This window comes from Ursus arctos, unplaced genomic scaffold (genome assembly GCF_023065955.2).
Source record: "Ursus arctos isolate Adak ecotype North America unplaced genomic scaffold, UrsArc2.0 scaffold_20, whole genome shotgun sequence".
Lineage (NCBI taxonomy): Eukaryota > Metazoa > Chordata > Mammalia > Carnivora > Ursidae > Ursus > Ursus arctos.
In genome coordinates, this window is record NW_026622875.1 from 50,726,445 (window position 1) to 50,743,321 (window position 16,877).

Genomic DNA, 16,877 nt, shown 5'->3' on the forward strand with positions numbered 1-16,877 from the left:
TTTTTATATAAAGCTGAATTCAGTTTGCTAATGTTTTGCTAGGAAACTCTGCAGTTCTGTTCATGACAAAGTTTAGCCTTTCAGGCTTTTCCAAATCCTTTTCAGGTTTTGGTATCAAGATTATGCTTGTCTCATAACACAAGTTGGGCCGTGTTCCCTTTTTTCCCATTCTCTGTAAGGCTTTATAAAAGATCATTGCATTTCTTCCTCATAGGTTAGAAAGAATTCACTGGTGAAGCCATCAGGGCCCCAAATTTTATTGGTAGGAAGGGTTGTTGTTGTTCTTGAGTAGACTCCACATCTAGCGTGGAGCCAAAGCAGGGCTTGAACTCGTGACCCTGAGATCAAGACCTGAGCTGAAATCAAGAGTCCAATGCTTAACTGACTGAGCCACCCAGGTGCCCCTGTTGTTGTTGTTGTTGTTGTTGTTGTTGTTGTTGTTGTTGTTTTAAACAACTTTACTGAGATATAATTCCCATGCCACAACTCAACAACTTCAAGTTGTATGATACAATGGTGTTTGGTATATTCATAGAGGTGTGAGACCATCACAACTTTACAACATTGTGAGGTTTTAAATTACAGGTTCAGTTTTTTAACCACTGTTTAGATTTTTTTTTAAAAAGATTTTATTTATTTATTGGACAGAGAGAGACACAGCAGGGGGAATGGGAGAGGGAGAAGCAGGCTTTCCCGCTGAGCAGGGAGCCAGACACGGGGCTCCATCCCAGGACCCTGGGATCATGACCTGAGCCAAAGGCAGATGCTTAATGACTGAGCCACCCAGGCGCCCCATGTTTAGATGTTTTATTTCTTCTTATATCTGTTTTGTAAATTGTATTTCCCTGAAAATTTCTCTATTTCATCCACATTTTCAAATTTCTAGATATAACACTGTTCATAAACCTCTCATTTTTCTAATGTCTATAGGATCTATACTGATGTCCTCTTTTTCCTTGATATTGGTGAATTTGTATTTTCTTTTCTTTTTGATCAGTTTTGCTAATGATTGATTTTATTAGTCTTTTCAAAGAACTAATTCTTGGCTTTGCTGATCCTACTGCATATTTGTTTTCTATTTCATATAAATTTCTTCTTGTTTTTGTGATTTCCTTACCATTTTTGGGTGTTTGATTTGCTATTCTTTTCTGATTTTTCAAAAATACCTAGATAATGGATTTTCAGACTATTTCTCTTCTAACATGTAAATATAAGGCTACACATATTCTTTTAAGCTTGGCTTTAGCTGCATCCTACAAGCTCTGATGTACCATTTGAAAATGATCATTCATATAAATAAGTCACAGAGATGAAAAGTACAGCATAGCAAATATAGTCAATAATATTGTGATAATGTTGTATGGTGACAGATGGTGATGAGTTATCATGGTGAGCACTGAGTAATGTATAAAATTGCTGAATCACTGTTGTACACCTAAAATTGATATAACCCTGTATGTCAACTATACTTCAATAACTCCTAAAAATGATCATTATTTTCTATTTTCTGATTTCCATTATGACTTCTTTGATTTATGAGTAATGAGTTCATTTAGTAATGAACTGCTTAATTTCCAAATATTTGGGTAGTTGCTAGTCATATTTTTGTTATTGATTTTATATTAACTCTATATATGTTTTTAGTCCTTTGAAATTTTTTGATAATTGCTTTATGACCCAACACAGAGACAAGTCTAGTGTTTCATATGCTTTTTAAAAAGAAAATGCATATTGCAATCACTGGATGTAGTGTTACATATAAGTCAATTAGGTATAGTTTATTAATTACTCAATTCTTCTTTATCTTTACTGGGTTTTTTGTCTACCTAGTTTTTAAGTTTTGGGGAGAAAAAAATGTTAAAATCTCCTACATATTTGTTATTGTATCTGTTTTTCTTCCAGTCTTGTAAAATAGTACTTACATATTTTGACGCCAAATCATTAGTGTGTATAGATTTTAAAGATCTTGTTTATTTGTCAGAGAGAGAGAGAGAGCAGGTGGAGTGGCAGGCAGAAGGAGAAGCAGGCTCCCCACTGAGCAAGGAGCCCAATGCGGAACTCGATCCCAGAACCCTGGGATCATGACCTGAGCCGAAGGCAGATGTTTAACCAACTGAGCCACCCAAGTGTCACGTGTGTATAGATTTTAAATAGTATCTTTTTCATGGACTTTTTCAAACTTTGATCGTTATGAAAAGCCCTTTTTCTTTCTTTCTATTAATGCTTCTTGCCTTAAAGTGTACTCTCCCTGGTATTAGTACAGCTACACCTGCTTTCTTGTGCTTAAGGTTTAATGTATCTTTTTCCATCTTTTATCCTTACTTTTAAGGTTATGCCATACAAGCAGTATTAAGTTAGTATTTGTTTTTCTGCCCAGTCTGATGATCCTTCTCTTTTAATTGCAGTTCCTGGTCCATTTACATGTCATGTAATTGTTGTTGCTTTTCATTCCTTCTTGCATTTCTCTGCTTCCATATGGGTATCATTTTCTTCTGACTGAAAATTACTTTGGTGCAGATCTCCTGGTGACAAATTATTATCTGGTTGTGAATGATCAGTTTCTGTCTGAGAATGTCTTCCTTTTATCTTCATTTTTGAAGAATATTTTCACTAGGTTTAGAATTCTAGATTAAAAATTAGTTTCTTTCATCACTTTGAAGCTTCCATTCCAAGTATTTTCTAGCTTCAATCATGTCCATTAGAGGGTGGTGGGTCTTTTTTCTCTCGATGGTTTAAGTCAGGATCCCCCCCACCCCGACCTTTTCTTTGGTTTAGAACAGAATTTTACTAAATATGCCTGGGTATGATTTTCTTATTTTATTTTATTTTATTTATTTTATTTTATTTTATTTTATTTTATTTTATTTTATTTTATTTATTTTATTTTATTCTGCTTAGGGTTGTTACTGCTTTACTCTGTGGCTCGATGTCTTTGTTACTTTTGGATCACTGTCATCCACTATATCTTGCAACCCTGCTGCTGCCCCACTCTCTCTCTCTACTCTCTTTCTAGGACTTCAACTATACAACAGACCTGTTTACTAGGTCCCATCTTTTAAAATGCGACTTTCTGTATTTTTCCTTCTTTTTTTTTCTTTCTGCTTTAATCTGAATCATTTCTACTGACCTCTCTGCAAGTCTTCTCATCTGTGTCTAATTTGCTGGTAAGCTCTATTACTATTGAGTAGTGTCAGTTCTAGAATTTTCATTTTTGGTAGATTCTTATTCTTCAGGTTATCTAGTTATAATAGAGGCTCCCTAATACATGAACATTTTTAATGCTTGATTTTGATAATAGATTTACAAGAGTTATAAAAATAATCCAGAGATTTCCCATATGCTCTTTACTCAGCTGCCCCTTATGTTAATATCTTCGTAACAATAGAACTATGATCAAACCTAAGAAATTAAGCTGGCTACAATATATTAACTAAACCACAGAATCTATGTAAACTTTTCCAATTTGTCCACTAACTTTCTTTTTCCATTGCTCGATCCAATCCAAAATCTGAAATTGCATTAGGTTCCCATGTTTTCTTAGTCTCCTCTGAACTGTGATAGTTTCTTAGTTTCTCTTTGTTGCCCATGACCTTGAGCCTTTCATTTTTTTTTAAGATTTTATTTATTTATTTGAGGGAGTGGCAGAGGGAGAGAGAATCTGAAGCAGATTCCATGATGAGCATGGAACCCCATGCAGGGCTCGATCCCACAACCATGAGATCATTACCTGAGCTGAAACCAAGAGTCAAACACTTAACCAGCTGAGTCACCCAGGTGCCCTGCTTAGCAAACTTCTAAAGGAATAAATACCTTACTAATACATTTGTGGTCTGTCATTCACTAACTTATCAAAATCCCTTGGAAGTCATTCTCTCCCTCCCCCCTCCACACTTGGGTTTTTTTAGTAAAATATGGCACCTTTCATTTGTTCTTGATTTATCTTATCAGAGGTAGACAAGGCTAATGGGTAGACTGTATTTGAGTATTTATGTAATTTAGTCCATTCGTATTTACTGAGGAACCACAATATGCCAAGCATTGATAATAAAATGATAACATAAACCTAGAAATAATTCTTGCCCTTTGGGGCTTACAGTCTAGTGGGGTAGATAAGTATAAAATTGTGCCACCAAAGAGCAAGTGGTAGAAAAAGAGCCTGCAATCAGGACATTTAATTGAGTCCAGAAAGGTCAGCGTGATCTTCCAGAGAAGTGACAACTAAGCAACAGGAAAGGAATGAGCAGTAGGGGACTAGGCAAAGACAGGAGGGAAGACTGTTCCATGGCAGTCTGTGTCTACCTTGTCTAGAGGCTTCCACAGCTGGCACCCTCCAGTCCTGGCCCTGGGCAGCTCTCCCTTTGGCCCCTTCCACTCCCCAAGTGGAAGTATTTTTATTCCCTTTCTTGGAGTCTTGGCCAACTTCTGCAACTGTCCTTGAAATACAGTGACCAGACACAGAAGTCCAAAAGAGAATCTATCACTGTTACATTAAAGAAGTAAAAAAGAATGCTTTCTTTAACATATAACACATAAGACTGACATATTTATCTGCTTTTGCCACAGGGGGTTGAGAGTTCATAAAGAATGATGGATTTGCAGGGCTCCTGGATGGTTCAGTCAGTTGAGTGTCCAACTCTTGATTGTGGCTTGGGTCATGATCTTGGGGTCCTGGGATGGAGCTCCAAGTGGGGTTCCACACTCAGCACGGAGACTGCTTGAGGATTTCTCTCCCTCTCCCTCTGCCCCCCCCCACTTGCACGAGCTCTCTCTCTCTAAAATAAATGAATACATCTTTAAAAAAAAGAGTGATGGATTTTCAAGTGCTCTTTAAGCTGTAAAGTACAATTTACATATATATGAAGGATCTGTCATGAGATCTGTCATGATTAGACCTGGTGAGCAGAGTTGGCAACTACTAAGCTTGGTCTTAGTCTGATTCCCTAGGATGGTGGAGGCTAGCATGAAAATGAAGGAGACTAGGAAAAAGGTATCAGGACAGTCTCTATAACCACTCTCAGAGGAATCACTGGATCTGCTGTTAAGTGAAACAAGCAAGATGCTGAGGACAGTAAGAAGGAGAGGGAGCTCAAATATACCCGCATATTTACTTATGATTCCAAAAAGAAACAATGGCAGAACCCAAACTAATAAAAATAGTTACCAGTAGGGGTAAGGAGAGCATAAGGAAGAGGGGAAAGGAATATGAAGTGAAGTTTCTTTTTAAATAGAAAATCACAGCTAATAAATGCAGAAGGAATAACAGAATTAGAAATCGCCATTTTGTAACCCTTAATTTTATTTAAAAAATGGATCTAGGTAACAATCATCTAAGGCTTCCAGAGCCAGTATATGAAAGGTTGATAAAAACTTTATAAATGTTGGCTCAGGCTCACAACATCCAAAGCCACGCTTCACTGGTAAGAGGAAAAACAGATACGCTCCTCCTGATGGGATGCTATAAGAAATACACAGCGCCACCAAAGAATTATTCTCACCAAAAAAGAAAAAAAAAAAACTGAACATGAATGTAATCAAACATCTACACCTAAACTGTAAGTTTACAGAAAATATGAATAAAGGCACATGTTTAATATCACTACAATAATGCAATTAGCCAGATCCAGGATGTAAGAAACTACCATTTCGAAAACTAGATGGCATTTTTAAAAAGCAGGTACGGGATTTCTGGTCCAAGATGGCAATGTAGAAAGACCCAGAACTCACCTCCTCCACAGATGCTCTAAATCTACACCTGAGGTCCAACTGAACAGCTTCTATACAACAAAAAATAGGGACCACATAGAGAACAGCAAGAGAGATGGGAAACAGTCACAATGGGAACCGCTACCCCTGATGCTGCAAACTGTAGTGGGGAGGGACAGTACTGAAGGCACCGTTAAAAAAACAAAAACAAAAACAAAAAACAAAAAAAAAACGGTGTAGCTCCAAAGGGGAACTAGGATATAAAGGATCCAGTCCTAGAACTCTGCCGGACAGTGGGAGCTGCCGAAACCCCTCAGCTGGCAAGCCCTACAGTTTACATTCCCTTTCCACCTTAATAGCACAGCCAAGAGCAGAGTCTGGGCACCATAGCAGGCCTGCTGCCTCAGTAAGCCCTGGGCCGCTAGTACATACCAGCCCAAGCTATCCCACCAAGGTGGCCCCAACACATTACACACTGGGACACCCCTGGTCGGTGCTCACTATAGCTCCACCCATCTTGTCAGGGTGATACAAGTGCAAAGCACCATGGAACACGCCAGTCTAGCACCAACCTTTGCTCCAGACTTGCCAGGGCACCCTTGACACAAAGTGCCCCAGAAAAGTACCCGAGGATGCTCCAGGCCATGCCATGCCTTGGCTCCAGACACCCTGCAAGGGTGCCCCCGCATGGACCACCCAGAATGTGCTGGTCTCATGCCCACTTCAGCTCCAGCTGCATCCCCTCCCAGGGCACCCCTATGTAGAGCATCCTGGGACACCCCACCTTGCACCCACTTCAGCTTCAGCTGTTCTCCCAGGACACTCTCTGTACAGAGAGCCCTGGCATCCCCTGGGTTATACCCGTTTCACCTTCAGCTATCCTTCCAAGGTGCCCTCTGCATAGAGAGTTCCAGGACCACCCCAGCCTATACCCACTTCAGCTCTAGCCTTCCCACCAGGACAGTTCCGGCACAGAGTGTCACAGGACCCCCAGCCCATGACAGCCACAGATCCAGCCAGCCAGCCTATGAGAAGGTGGGGGAGGGATAGTAAAATATCTTCCAAACTGAGAAGGTACTTTGAGACTAGAAAACAAAGCAGGTGACTCCAGGCAGTTCACAGAGTTTTATTCAGGGTAACTTACCAATGGGGGGATTGGGGGAGCAACAATTCAGGCATCCGCATGGCTATTTTCCACAAAGTCTGGATCTTAGTCCACAGATTTTATAAAGTGAAGGGATGTGCAGAAGGACTCTGTAGTGAGATCAAAGGGTTTGCATGCATCTAATTGACAGCTAACCCTTAATTAGATCTTGTAGTGCCACATGTGCCTCAGGAAGGGGAAAGACTATGTAGTTTCTAACAGGTTCATGGGAAGCCAAAGCAAGCCTCCCCCCAACCCAGCCTTGGTAGGCATTTCTAAGGTGTGTATATTAATCTCCAAGGGGCTCGGAACATATAATCCCAAGAGAGGTCATCTGGCGAACACGAACAAGATGGAGGGCCAAAGATGAAGACAGTCTTGTCAGCATTTCTACACTCTACAGTCACTAGGCACACAAAGTCTACACAGAGGATGACCATACACAAGATCATCTCTTCAATTTTTGGAGAAGTAGCTGTTCCACCTAATTTTGTAGAAACAAACATAGAAAGTCAAGCAAAATGAGGAGACAGGAATATGTTCCAATGAAAGAACAAGACAAAACCTCAGAAAAAGAACTAAATGAAATGAAGAGAAACAATGTATCCAACAAAGGGTTCAAAGTAATGGTCATAAAGATGCTCACCAGATTGGAGAAAAGGGTGGAGAAAATAAGTGAGAACTTCAAAAAAGAGAAAGAAAATATGAAAAAGAATCAATCAGAATTGAAGAATGCAGTAACTGAAGTGAAAAATACATTAGAGGGGATCAACGACAGATTAGCGGAACAGAATGATCAGTAATCTGGAAAACAGGGTAACAGAGAACAATCAAGCTAAACAACAAAAAGAAAAAAAAAAAGGAGACAGGTTAAAGGATCTCTCAGATAATTCCCAGTGAGCAAATATTTGCATTACAAGGGTATGAGAAAGAAGAGGAAAAGAGGCAGAAAACTTATTTGAAGATATAAAAGCTGAAAACATCCCTAAACTGGGGAAATAAATAGACATTGAGGTTCAGGACACACAGAGAGCTCCAAATAAGATGAACCCAAGGAGGTGTACATCCTGACATACGATGACTAAAATGTCAAAGATTAAAGATAAAGACAGAATCTTAAAAGCAGCAAGAGAGAAGAAACTAAGGGAAACCCCCATAAACTTATCAGCTGTTTTTCAGCAGAAACTTTGCAGGCCAGAAGAGAGTGTCATGATATATTCAAAGTGTTGAAAGTTAAAAACCTACAACCAAACATATCCTACCCAGCAAGGTTATCATTCAGAACTAAAGGAAAGATAGGAGGTTTCCCAGAAAAATAAAAGTTAAAGGAGTTGATCACCACAAACGGGCCTTAGAAGAAATATTAAAGGGACTTCTTCTTCAAGTGGAAAAGAAAAAGTCATAATTAGAAATGAAATTATGAAAGGAAAAAATTTTATGAGTAAAAGGAAACACTCAGTAAAGGTAGTGTAGTCATCACTTACAAAGCTAGTATGAAGTTGAAAAGACAAAAGAAGTCAAATCAATTATATTTTAAAAAATTAACTAAGGAGACTCACAAAATAAAAAGATGTAAAATATAATAACATATACATAAAATGTGGAGGGGAGAGTAAAAATGAAGTTCTTTCACAATGTGTTCAAACTTAAGTGACCGTTAACTTATACTTAGAATGTTATATATGAACCTCATGGTATAAGAAAACCTCATATATAAGAAAACCCAGCTTAACATTAAAGAAAGTGATCAATCAAAGGAAAGATAACAATAGAAGAAAGGAACAGAGAAGAACTACAGAAATAACCAGAAAACAACAAAATGGCAATAAGTTCATACTTAACTTACATACCTACATCAATAATTACTTTAAATGTAAATGGTCCAAATGCTCCAATCAAAAGACACAGGGTGACACATGGATAAAAAAAAACAAGACTCCTCTATATGCTGCCAATAAGAGACTCACTTCAGAACTAAAGACACATATACACTGGAAGCTAAGGAAATAGAAGCGGGATAAAAAAGCCAGGATAGCAATACTCATATCACAAAAGAGACAAAGAAGGGCATTATATAATGATAAAGAGATCAACATAATAAGAGGCTATAACAACTGTAAATATCTATATGCCCAACATTGGAGTACCTAAATACATAAAGCAAATATTAACAAACATAAAGGGAGAAACTGATAGTAATATGATAATAGTAGGGGACTTAAACACCCCACTTACATCAAGGAAGATTTTCCAGGACAGATCCCATGTTAAGCCACAAAACAAGTCTCAATAAATTTGAGAAGATTAAAATCATATGAAGCATCTTTTCTAACCACAACAGTACGAAACTAGAAATCAATTACAAGAAAAAAGCTGGAAAAAACACAAACATGTGAAGACTAAACAACATGCTACTAAACAACCAATGGGCCAGTGAAGAAATCAAAGAGGAAATTAAAAACTACACTGAGACAAATGAAAATGAAAACACAATGGTCCAAAATCTCTGGGATGCAGTGAAAGCAGTTCTAAGAGGGAAATATATAGCAATTCAGGCCTACCTCGAGAAACACAAAAAGCTCAAATAAACAAGCTACCCTTAGACCTAAATGAACTAGAAAAAGAACAAACAAAGCCCAAGTTAGTAGAATGAAGGAAATAATAAAGATCACAGTGGGAAAAAATGAAATAAACTAAAAAACAATAGACAAGAGCTGGTTCTTTGAAAAAACAAAATTGATTAACCTTTGGCCAGAGTCATCAGGAAAAAAAGTGAGAGGACTGAAGTAAATAAAATCAGAAATTAAAAAGGGGAAGTAACTACTGACATCCACAGAAATGAAAAGGGTTGTAAGAGACTATGAAAAAATATATGCCAACACACTGGACAACCTAGAAGAAATGGATAAATTCCTAGAAACATAAAATCTTCCAAAACTAAATCAGGAAGAAATAAAAAAATCTGAACACAACCATTACTAATAATGAAACTGAACTGGTAATCAAAAAACTCCCAAGAAACAAAATTCCAGGACCCAGCGGATTCACAGGTAAATTGCACTAAACATTAAAAAAGAGTTAATACCTATTCTCTTCAAACTATTCCAAAAATAGACGAGGAAGGAAAGCTTCCAAATACTACCTATGAGGCCAGCATTACTCTGAACCAAAACCAGGCCAAGATGCGACAGAAAAAAGAAAACCACAGGCCAAGATTCCTGATGAACGCAAATGCAAAAATCCTGAACAAAATATTAGCAAACCAAATCCAAAACCACATTAAAAATATCACTCACACAGTCAAGTGGGACGTACTCTGGGAATACAAGGATGGTTCAACATTGGTAGATCCATCAATGGGATACACCACAGTAACAAAATGAAGGATAAAACCCATAGGAGCGTATCAATAGATGCAGAAAAAGCGTCTGACAAAATTCAACACCTATTCATGATAAATTAAAAAAAAACTCTAAAAAAGTGAGTTTAAAGGGAACATACCTCAACATAATAAAGATGATATATGACAAACCCACAACCAAAGTCATACATAATGGTGAAAAATAGAGCTTTCCCTCTAAGATCAGGAACAAGACAAGGATGTCCACTCTCACCACTTTTATTCAACATAACACTGGAAGTCCTAGACGCAGCCATAGATGAAAAATAAAAGGCATCCAAACTGATAACAAAGAAGTAGTAAAACTGTCACTATTTGCAGATGACATGATACTATATATAGAAAACCCTAAAGACCACCAAAAAACTATTAGAATAAATGAATTCTGTAAAGTTGCAGGATACAAAAGTAACACACAAAAATATGTTGCATTTCTATAATTAATAACGAAGTTGCAGAAAGAGAAATTAACAATTTCATTTACAATCGCACCCAAAAGAATAAAATAACTAGGAATAACTTAACCCAAGAGATGAAAGACCTCTACTCTGAAAACTATAACACACTGATGAAAGAAACTGAAGAGGACACAAACAAATGGAAAGATAATCCATGCCCATGGAGTAGAAGAATTTATATTATTAAAACACCCATACTACCCAAAGCAATCTACAGATTCAGTGCAAGTCCTATCAAAATACCAACAGCATTTTTCACACAGAACAAATAATCCTAAAATTTGTATGGAACCGCAAAAGACCCTGAATAGCCAAAGCAATCTTCGAAAGAACAACAAAGCTGGAGGTATCACAATCCCAGATTTCAAGATATACTCCAGAACTATAATAATGGAAACAGTATGGTGCTGGCACAGATACAGACACATAGATCAACAGAACAGAGAGAGCCCAGAGATACACAAACACTTACATGATCAATGAATCTGTGACAAAGAAGCAAGAATATACACTGCAGAAAAGACAGTCTCTTCAATAAACAGTGCTGGGGAAACTGGCCGGGTACTTGCAAAAGATTAAACTGGACCACTTTCTAACACCACACACAAAAATAAACTCAAAATGGATTAAATGTGAGACCTGAAATCATAAAACTCCTAAAGAAGAATAGGCAGCAACCTCTGCCATTAGCCTTAGCAACTTTTTTCTAGATAGGTCTCCTCAGAAAAGGGGAACAAAAGCAAAAATAAATGATTGGGATTACATCAAAATAAAAAGCTTTTGCACAGTGAAGGAAACCATCAACAAAATGAAAAGGCAACCTACTGTATAAGAGAAGATATTTGCCAATGATGTATCTGATAAGGGGTTAGTATCCAAAATATATAACGAACTTATACAAGTCAACAGCAAAAACAAACAAACAAACAAAAAAAACCCAAACAAATAATCCAATTAAAAAATAGGCAGAGGGCCTGAACAGACATTTCTCCAAAGAAGACATCCAGATGGCCAACAGACACATGAAAAGATGCTGAACATCACTCATCATGAGGGAAATGCAAGTCAAAACTCAATGAGATATCATCTCAGATCTGTCAGAATAGCTAAAATCAACAACACAAGAAACAACAGGTATTGGGGCGCCTGGGTGGCACAGCAGTTGAGCGTCTGCCTTTGGCTCAGGGCGTGATCCCGGCGTTATGGGATCGAGCCCCACATCAGGCTCCTCTGCTATGAGCCTGCTTCTTCCTCTCCCACTCCCCCTGCTGTGTTCGCTCTCTCGCTGGCTGTCTCTATCTCTGTCGAATAAATAAATTAAAAAAAAAAAAAAAGAAAGAAACAACAGGTACTGGTGAGGATGTGGAGAAAAAGGAACCCTCCTGCACTGTTGGTGGGAATGCAAACTGGTGCAGCTGTGAAAACAGGAATGGAAGTTCCCCCAAAAATTAAAAATAGAGCTACCCTCTGATCCAGTAATTCCACTACTGGGTATTTACCCAGAGAAAATAAAAACACTAATTTGAAAAGATGTAAGCACCCCTAGGTTTATTACAGCATTATTTACAATAGCCAAGACATGGAAGTAACCTAAATGTCCACCGGTAGATGAATAAAGAAAATATGGCACATATGTACAATGGAATATTACTGAGCCATAAAAAAGAATGAAATCTTGCCATTTGTGACAACACGGATGGACCCAGAGGGCATTACACTAAGTGAAATAAGTCAGACAGAGAAAGACAAAATGTCGTGTGATTTCACTTAAATGTGGAATCTAAAAAAAAATCCAAACAAATGAACAAATAAACAAAAAAACCAGAATCAGACCTATAAATAGAGAGAATGAACTGATGGTTCATTCATGGGGGGGAGGAGGGAGGGGCAAAATGGGTGAAGCGGAGGGGGAGAAATGGGCTTCCACTTATGGAATGGATAAGTCCGGGGGATAAAAGGCGCAGCACAGGGAATACCATCAATGCCGTTGTAATGCCGCTGTACGGTGACAGATGGGAGCCACACTTTGGTGAGCACAGCAGAAGGCACAGAATTGTCAAACCCCTACGTCATACACCTGAAACTAACGTAACACTGTGTGTTAGCTCTACTTCCATAAAAGAAAACACTGAAAAGGGAAAATCTGAGATTAGATATTTACAATACATATAATTAGAAAAAGAACTCAAATCTATTATATGAGTAAAAATTCTATCAATCAGTAAGAAAAAGACAACCCAATAGAAAAAATGGGTATAAACCAACAGTTCACAAAAGATGATATCCAAATGGCTGAAAGACACATGAAAATGTGCTCAATGAGTGATCTCTGATACCTTTCAGAACGGTCAAAATGAAAAAGCCTGAGTCTTGGTGAAGATGTGGAACAACCAGAAATCCCCCACTGGGTACAGCAGCATAAACAGCCACTTTGGGGGGAAAAAACTAGCAGGGGTAGAAGAGTTATCATCCACTAAAGGAGAAAAAAGAGAGATTTTAACCAAATGCAATGAATTCTGATTCAAATAAACCAAATGTAAACTGACCTTTTTTTTAACAAATGGAGGAAAATCAGACATGGATCAATATTAGTTAATATTAATTAATATTAGTTAACATTAATTAATATTAATATTCCTGGGTGTGATGATGGTTATTTTTTAAAGATTTTTATTTATTTATTTGTCAGATAGAGAGAAAGAGAGAGCACCCAAGCAGGGTAAGCAGCAGGCAGAGGGAGAGGGAGAAGCAGACTCCCCGCTGAGCAGAGAGCCTGATGCAGGGGTTTGATCCCAGGACCCTGTGACCACAACCTGAGCTGCAGGCAATGCTTAACTGGCCACCCAGGCATCCCGACAATGGTTATTTTGTAAAAGTGCTTACCTGTTAGAGATACATACTGAAGTATTAACTAAATGACCCGACGTCTAGGCTTTTCCTTAAAACACTTCCAGTGTATGCATGGGTACATAGACCCACACACAAAGAAGTTGTGGGAGTGACAAATGAAACCAGACTTGCAGAAAGCAGGTAATTACTGAAGGTGGGTGATGGGCACACAAGGGTTTATTACAGTTGTTTCTCTAATATTGTATATGGTTTTAATTCCATGAATGACATCAAAACATTAGGAAGCTGATGAAGTGAGAGCTGGAAATAAGATCTTTACCTCATAAACTGGCCCAATTTCATAATCTGTGAAAAATCCGATTGATGGTTTAGCTAGAAACACGGGAGTATCAGCACAACTGTGGGAGGGCAAACAAGGGGAGAAAGGCTGTTAGTTTTGCCCATGTGAGTTGTGCAAAATCAATACACCCAAACTGCCAAAGATCATCACAATATGTCATTTATTGGGTTTTGTTCCTGTTGTTAAAGCAGGTTACAAAATAATTTTACTGTATGATAGAATCTTCATGAAGGTACGCACAGCCGCGTGGTCATTTTCAATCTGCATATATTGAATTGAAGTTTCCACACCAATATTCTAACCAATATCTAACTGGGTTTTTAATATAGGTGCTGTATTTCTTTGAAAACATTAGTCCAATTTTTCTTAATAAAAAAGATACCATTTGACTAATAAATGTTAATAGTTTTAAGTCCCCTGAAACTATGAACCCATTAAGCCATTCATTCCCTTCACAAGGACAATTAATGAAATAAGCCAAAGGCACTCTCTGAAAGAAAACCACAATTTATACGTATTATTTGCATTAATCAAGTTTTAAATATTTTTATTTTTAAGGTCATTTTCCGAGACATAGGAGTGCAACAGAAGAGCACATGGCTACAGACCAAGACTGTTCTGAAGGAAGCAGGGGACCAGCACTAACCCCTGATCCCTCAGAACCCTGGCAGGTCAGAAAAGAACAAACCCAGGCCTCTGGGGGATGTCTGAAGGCCAGGTCCATGGGGAGCCCTGAAGCCCTGAAGCCCTGCTCTGTTCTGCTACTGACATCCCGTCCCCCGCCCCCACCCCCACCCACCCCCAAAAGTCCAGACCAGACCCGGGACATTCTGGGTTTACTCCCACAGGTCCGACGTTCTGATAAATCCAAATCAGGAAAGACCCACCTCTGCTCCAAATCTCCACCCTGGAAATCTCCCATCAGTACTGGCTTCTTCGGAGGAAAGAGAAGAGACTTGCCTCCGTAGGGAGTGTTAGGAGGGAAAAAGCGAGGGTTTTTTAAGAAGTGGTTCCGACTCTCCATTCTGGCAAGCAGAAGTCGCTCCAGCTCTCTCTGAGGCACGGCTAAGTGGCTCATCCACTTTTTATTCCTGGGTGGACCTGCCTTCTTGGAAACACACAAAAAATAGAGTCCATGACAGGCCAGGGGAATGAGTGCTGCCACCCGGCCAACCGCATGACCCACCCGCAATCAATGCAAACTCCCCTCCCTACATCGCTGCGACCCGCAGCTTCCTGTGTCACCGAGAACCGCTTCTCCTTGTTGCCTGCTGTAACCACTGCCCACACCCACCACCATGCACAGGCTTCCACACCCACCTTGACGGCCTTGCGCTTAACCTTTGAACACGAGTCCCCCGTCAGGCTGTCCACAGTGTAGGCTAACTCGTCTTTAGACTCAGTGAGCCTCTTCTTGCAGGAATCCTCAAGCTGCTTGGTCAGGTGCTTCTTTGGGACGGAACGCTTCTCACAACTGAACGTGAATTTTGAACAGCCGGGGATGGAGATGCCTGCGGCACCAGGGAAGCAAACTGAGCTACCACAGACGAAATGGACGTTTCTAAGACGACTACACAAAACCACCAAAGCCACAGTCAGCTTGGTACTTTTTCCTCAAATTCACATTTGCTACGCTGGGCATAATTGCTCTTTAGCTCAAAGAACATAAGTAGACTACTGTCTGTCTATCTGTCTGTCTCACGCACGTACACATACCCCATATGTGAACTTGCTTTTTGAAAAGCCCACATGAGGAATCAAAGTTTGTATTAGCTTTCTATACCTCTAGGATCATCTCCAAAAGGTTAAAGGAGAATGCCCACTGCTAGCAGGAACTGGTACCAGTACAATACCGGTAAATCCTCAATACCTGTTAACTCTATCCTTACTTATCTGCATAAGGCAGTGAATTCACAACTAACTTCACAATATTAAGTGGCTTAGTACCACGTGACACTTACTTCTGCTCCCTCTCTCTGGCCTGCCCTCTCTACACGGCTCAGGCTGTCAAGAGAACTCTGTTCTCATGAGCACCTTCAATTCTCTGGATCCCAGTCTTCCCACCCCAAATGCCTTCTCAGCTCCAAAGCCTCAGAGGTCACCAGAGTCCCACTGACTGGGGTGCCTAGACAGCTCATCTTCCAAACCTGGCGCCACTGGGCCATCCTGATATGTGGCCAGCGGATCCACACAGCAACTTCTCCCTATCCATACGCTGACTCTCCCAAAAGTCTACCTCCCAGCTTAACCCCACAGCGCAGCTCCCACCCCACTCACTCTCAGAAGATCTTGCCTCCCGCACCACAGGAAACTGGCCCAACATCACACACACGCATACATATCCTTTCTGCCTCCCTACCCAGTCTTCCCACCAAACTCAAAGAATGTCAAGTTGCTCTTTTCCTACGCGGGGTATGGAAAAACCCCACGGTCCATGTTCTGACTGCCGCAGGAACTTGCTCCCTTACTTATCTGTCTTCAGTCCCTCCCTCTCTTGGTTCATTCAACTACTTTTCTAAGCATTTACATCTCTCTTGGTGTTGAGCAGCTGACAAGGGCGCAAATTCCACGTGCAGGAGTTGAGACTTCTGTCTTGCAGGTGTTAGGGAGCCAGAGAGGAAGCAGCATGCTTAGAGCTGACCCTCCCAATAGTCACGATCAAAATTAAACAAAAGGGGGAAAAATCAATAGGAAATGGCAGCAAAAGTGGCCAGTGTGTGGTCGCGTTCCTAAAGAACTGCCCCAGAATGAGAGCAAAGGCCCTCGCAGAGCACAGAAGCCTTACCTTTAGGGGCAGAGCAAAATGGCGCTGCATCACCATAGTAATCGTCCGGGCAGATCAAATGGTGTTTCTGTAGCAGCTCACTGTCCACACACCATCTGAACATAGACTTTGCTACACAGAAGGGAAGAAGGACAAAGGTGTTTGAAGCCAGACTGACGTTAAAGAGCCTGCACCCCAAACTTTCTCATCCTTCAAAT

The 16,877-nt window shown here is 39.7% G+C and overlaps 1 protein-coding gene across 1 annotated transcript in view; it reads right to left on the reverse strand.

Annotated features, from left to right (window-relative positions):
• DLEC1 (DLEC1 cilia and flagella associated protein) overlaps nucleotides 1-16,877 on the reverse strand; it is a 73,308-nt gene that overhangs the window by 39,434 nt on the left and 16,997 nt on the right. Inside the window, exons 3-6 of the mRNA XM_057315868.1 lie at nucleotides 16,681-16,791; nucleotides 15,216-15,406; nucleotides 14,783-15,003; nucleotides 13,875-13,953 (exon numbers count right to left, since the gene is read on the reverse strand). Of these exons, the coding sequence (XP_057171851.1) occupies nucleotides 13,875-13,953; nucleotides 14,783-15,003; nucleotides 15,216-15,406; nucleotides 16,681-16,791 (602 nt within the window). The remainder of the gene's footprint in view (nucleotides 1-13,874; nucleotides 13,954-14,782; nucleotides 15,004-15,215; nucleotides 15,407-16,680; nucleotides 16,792-16,877) is intronic.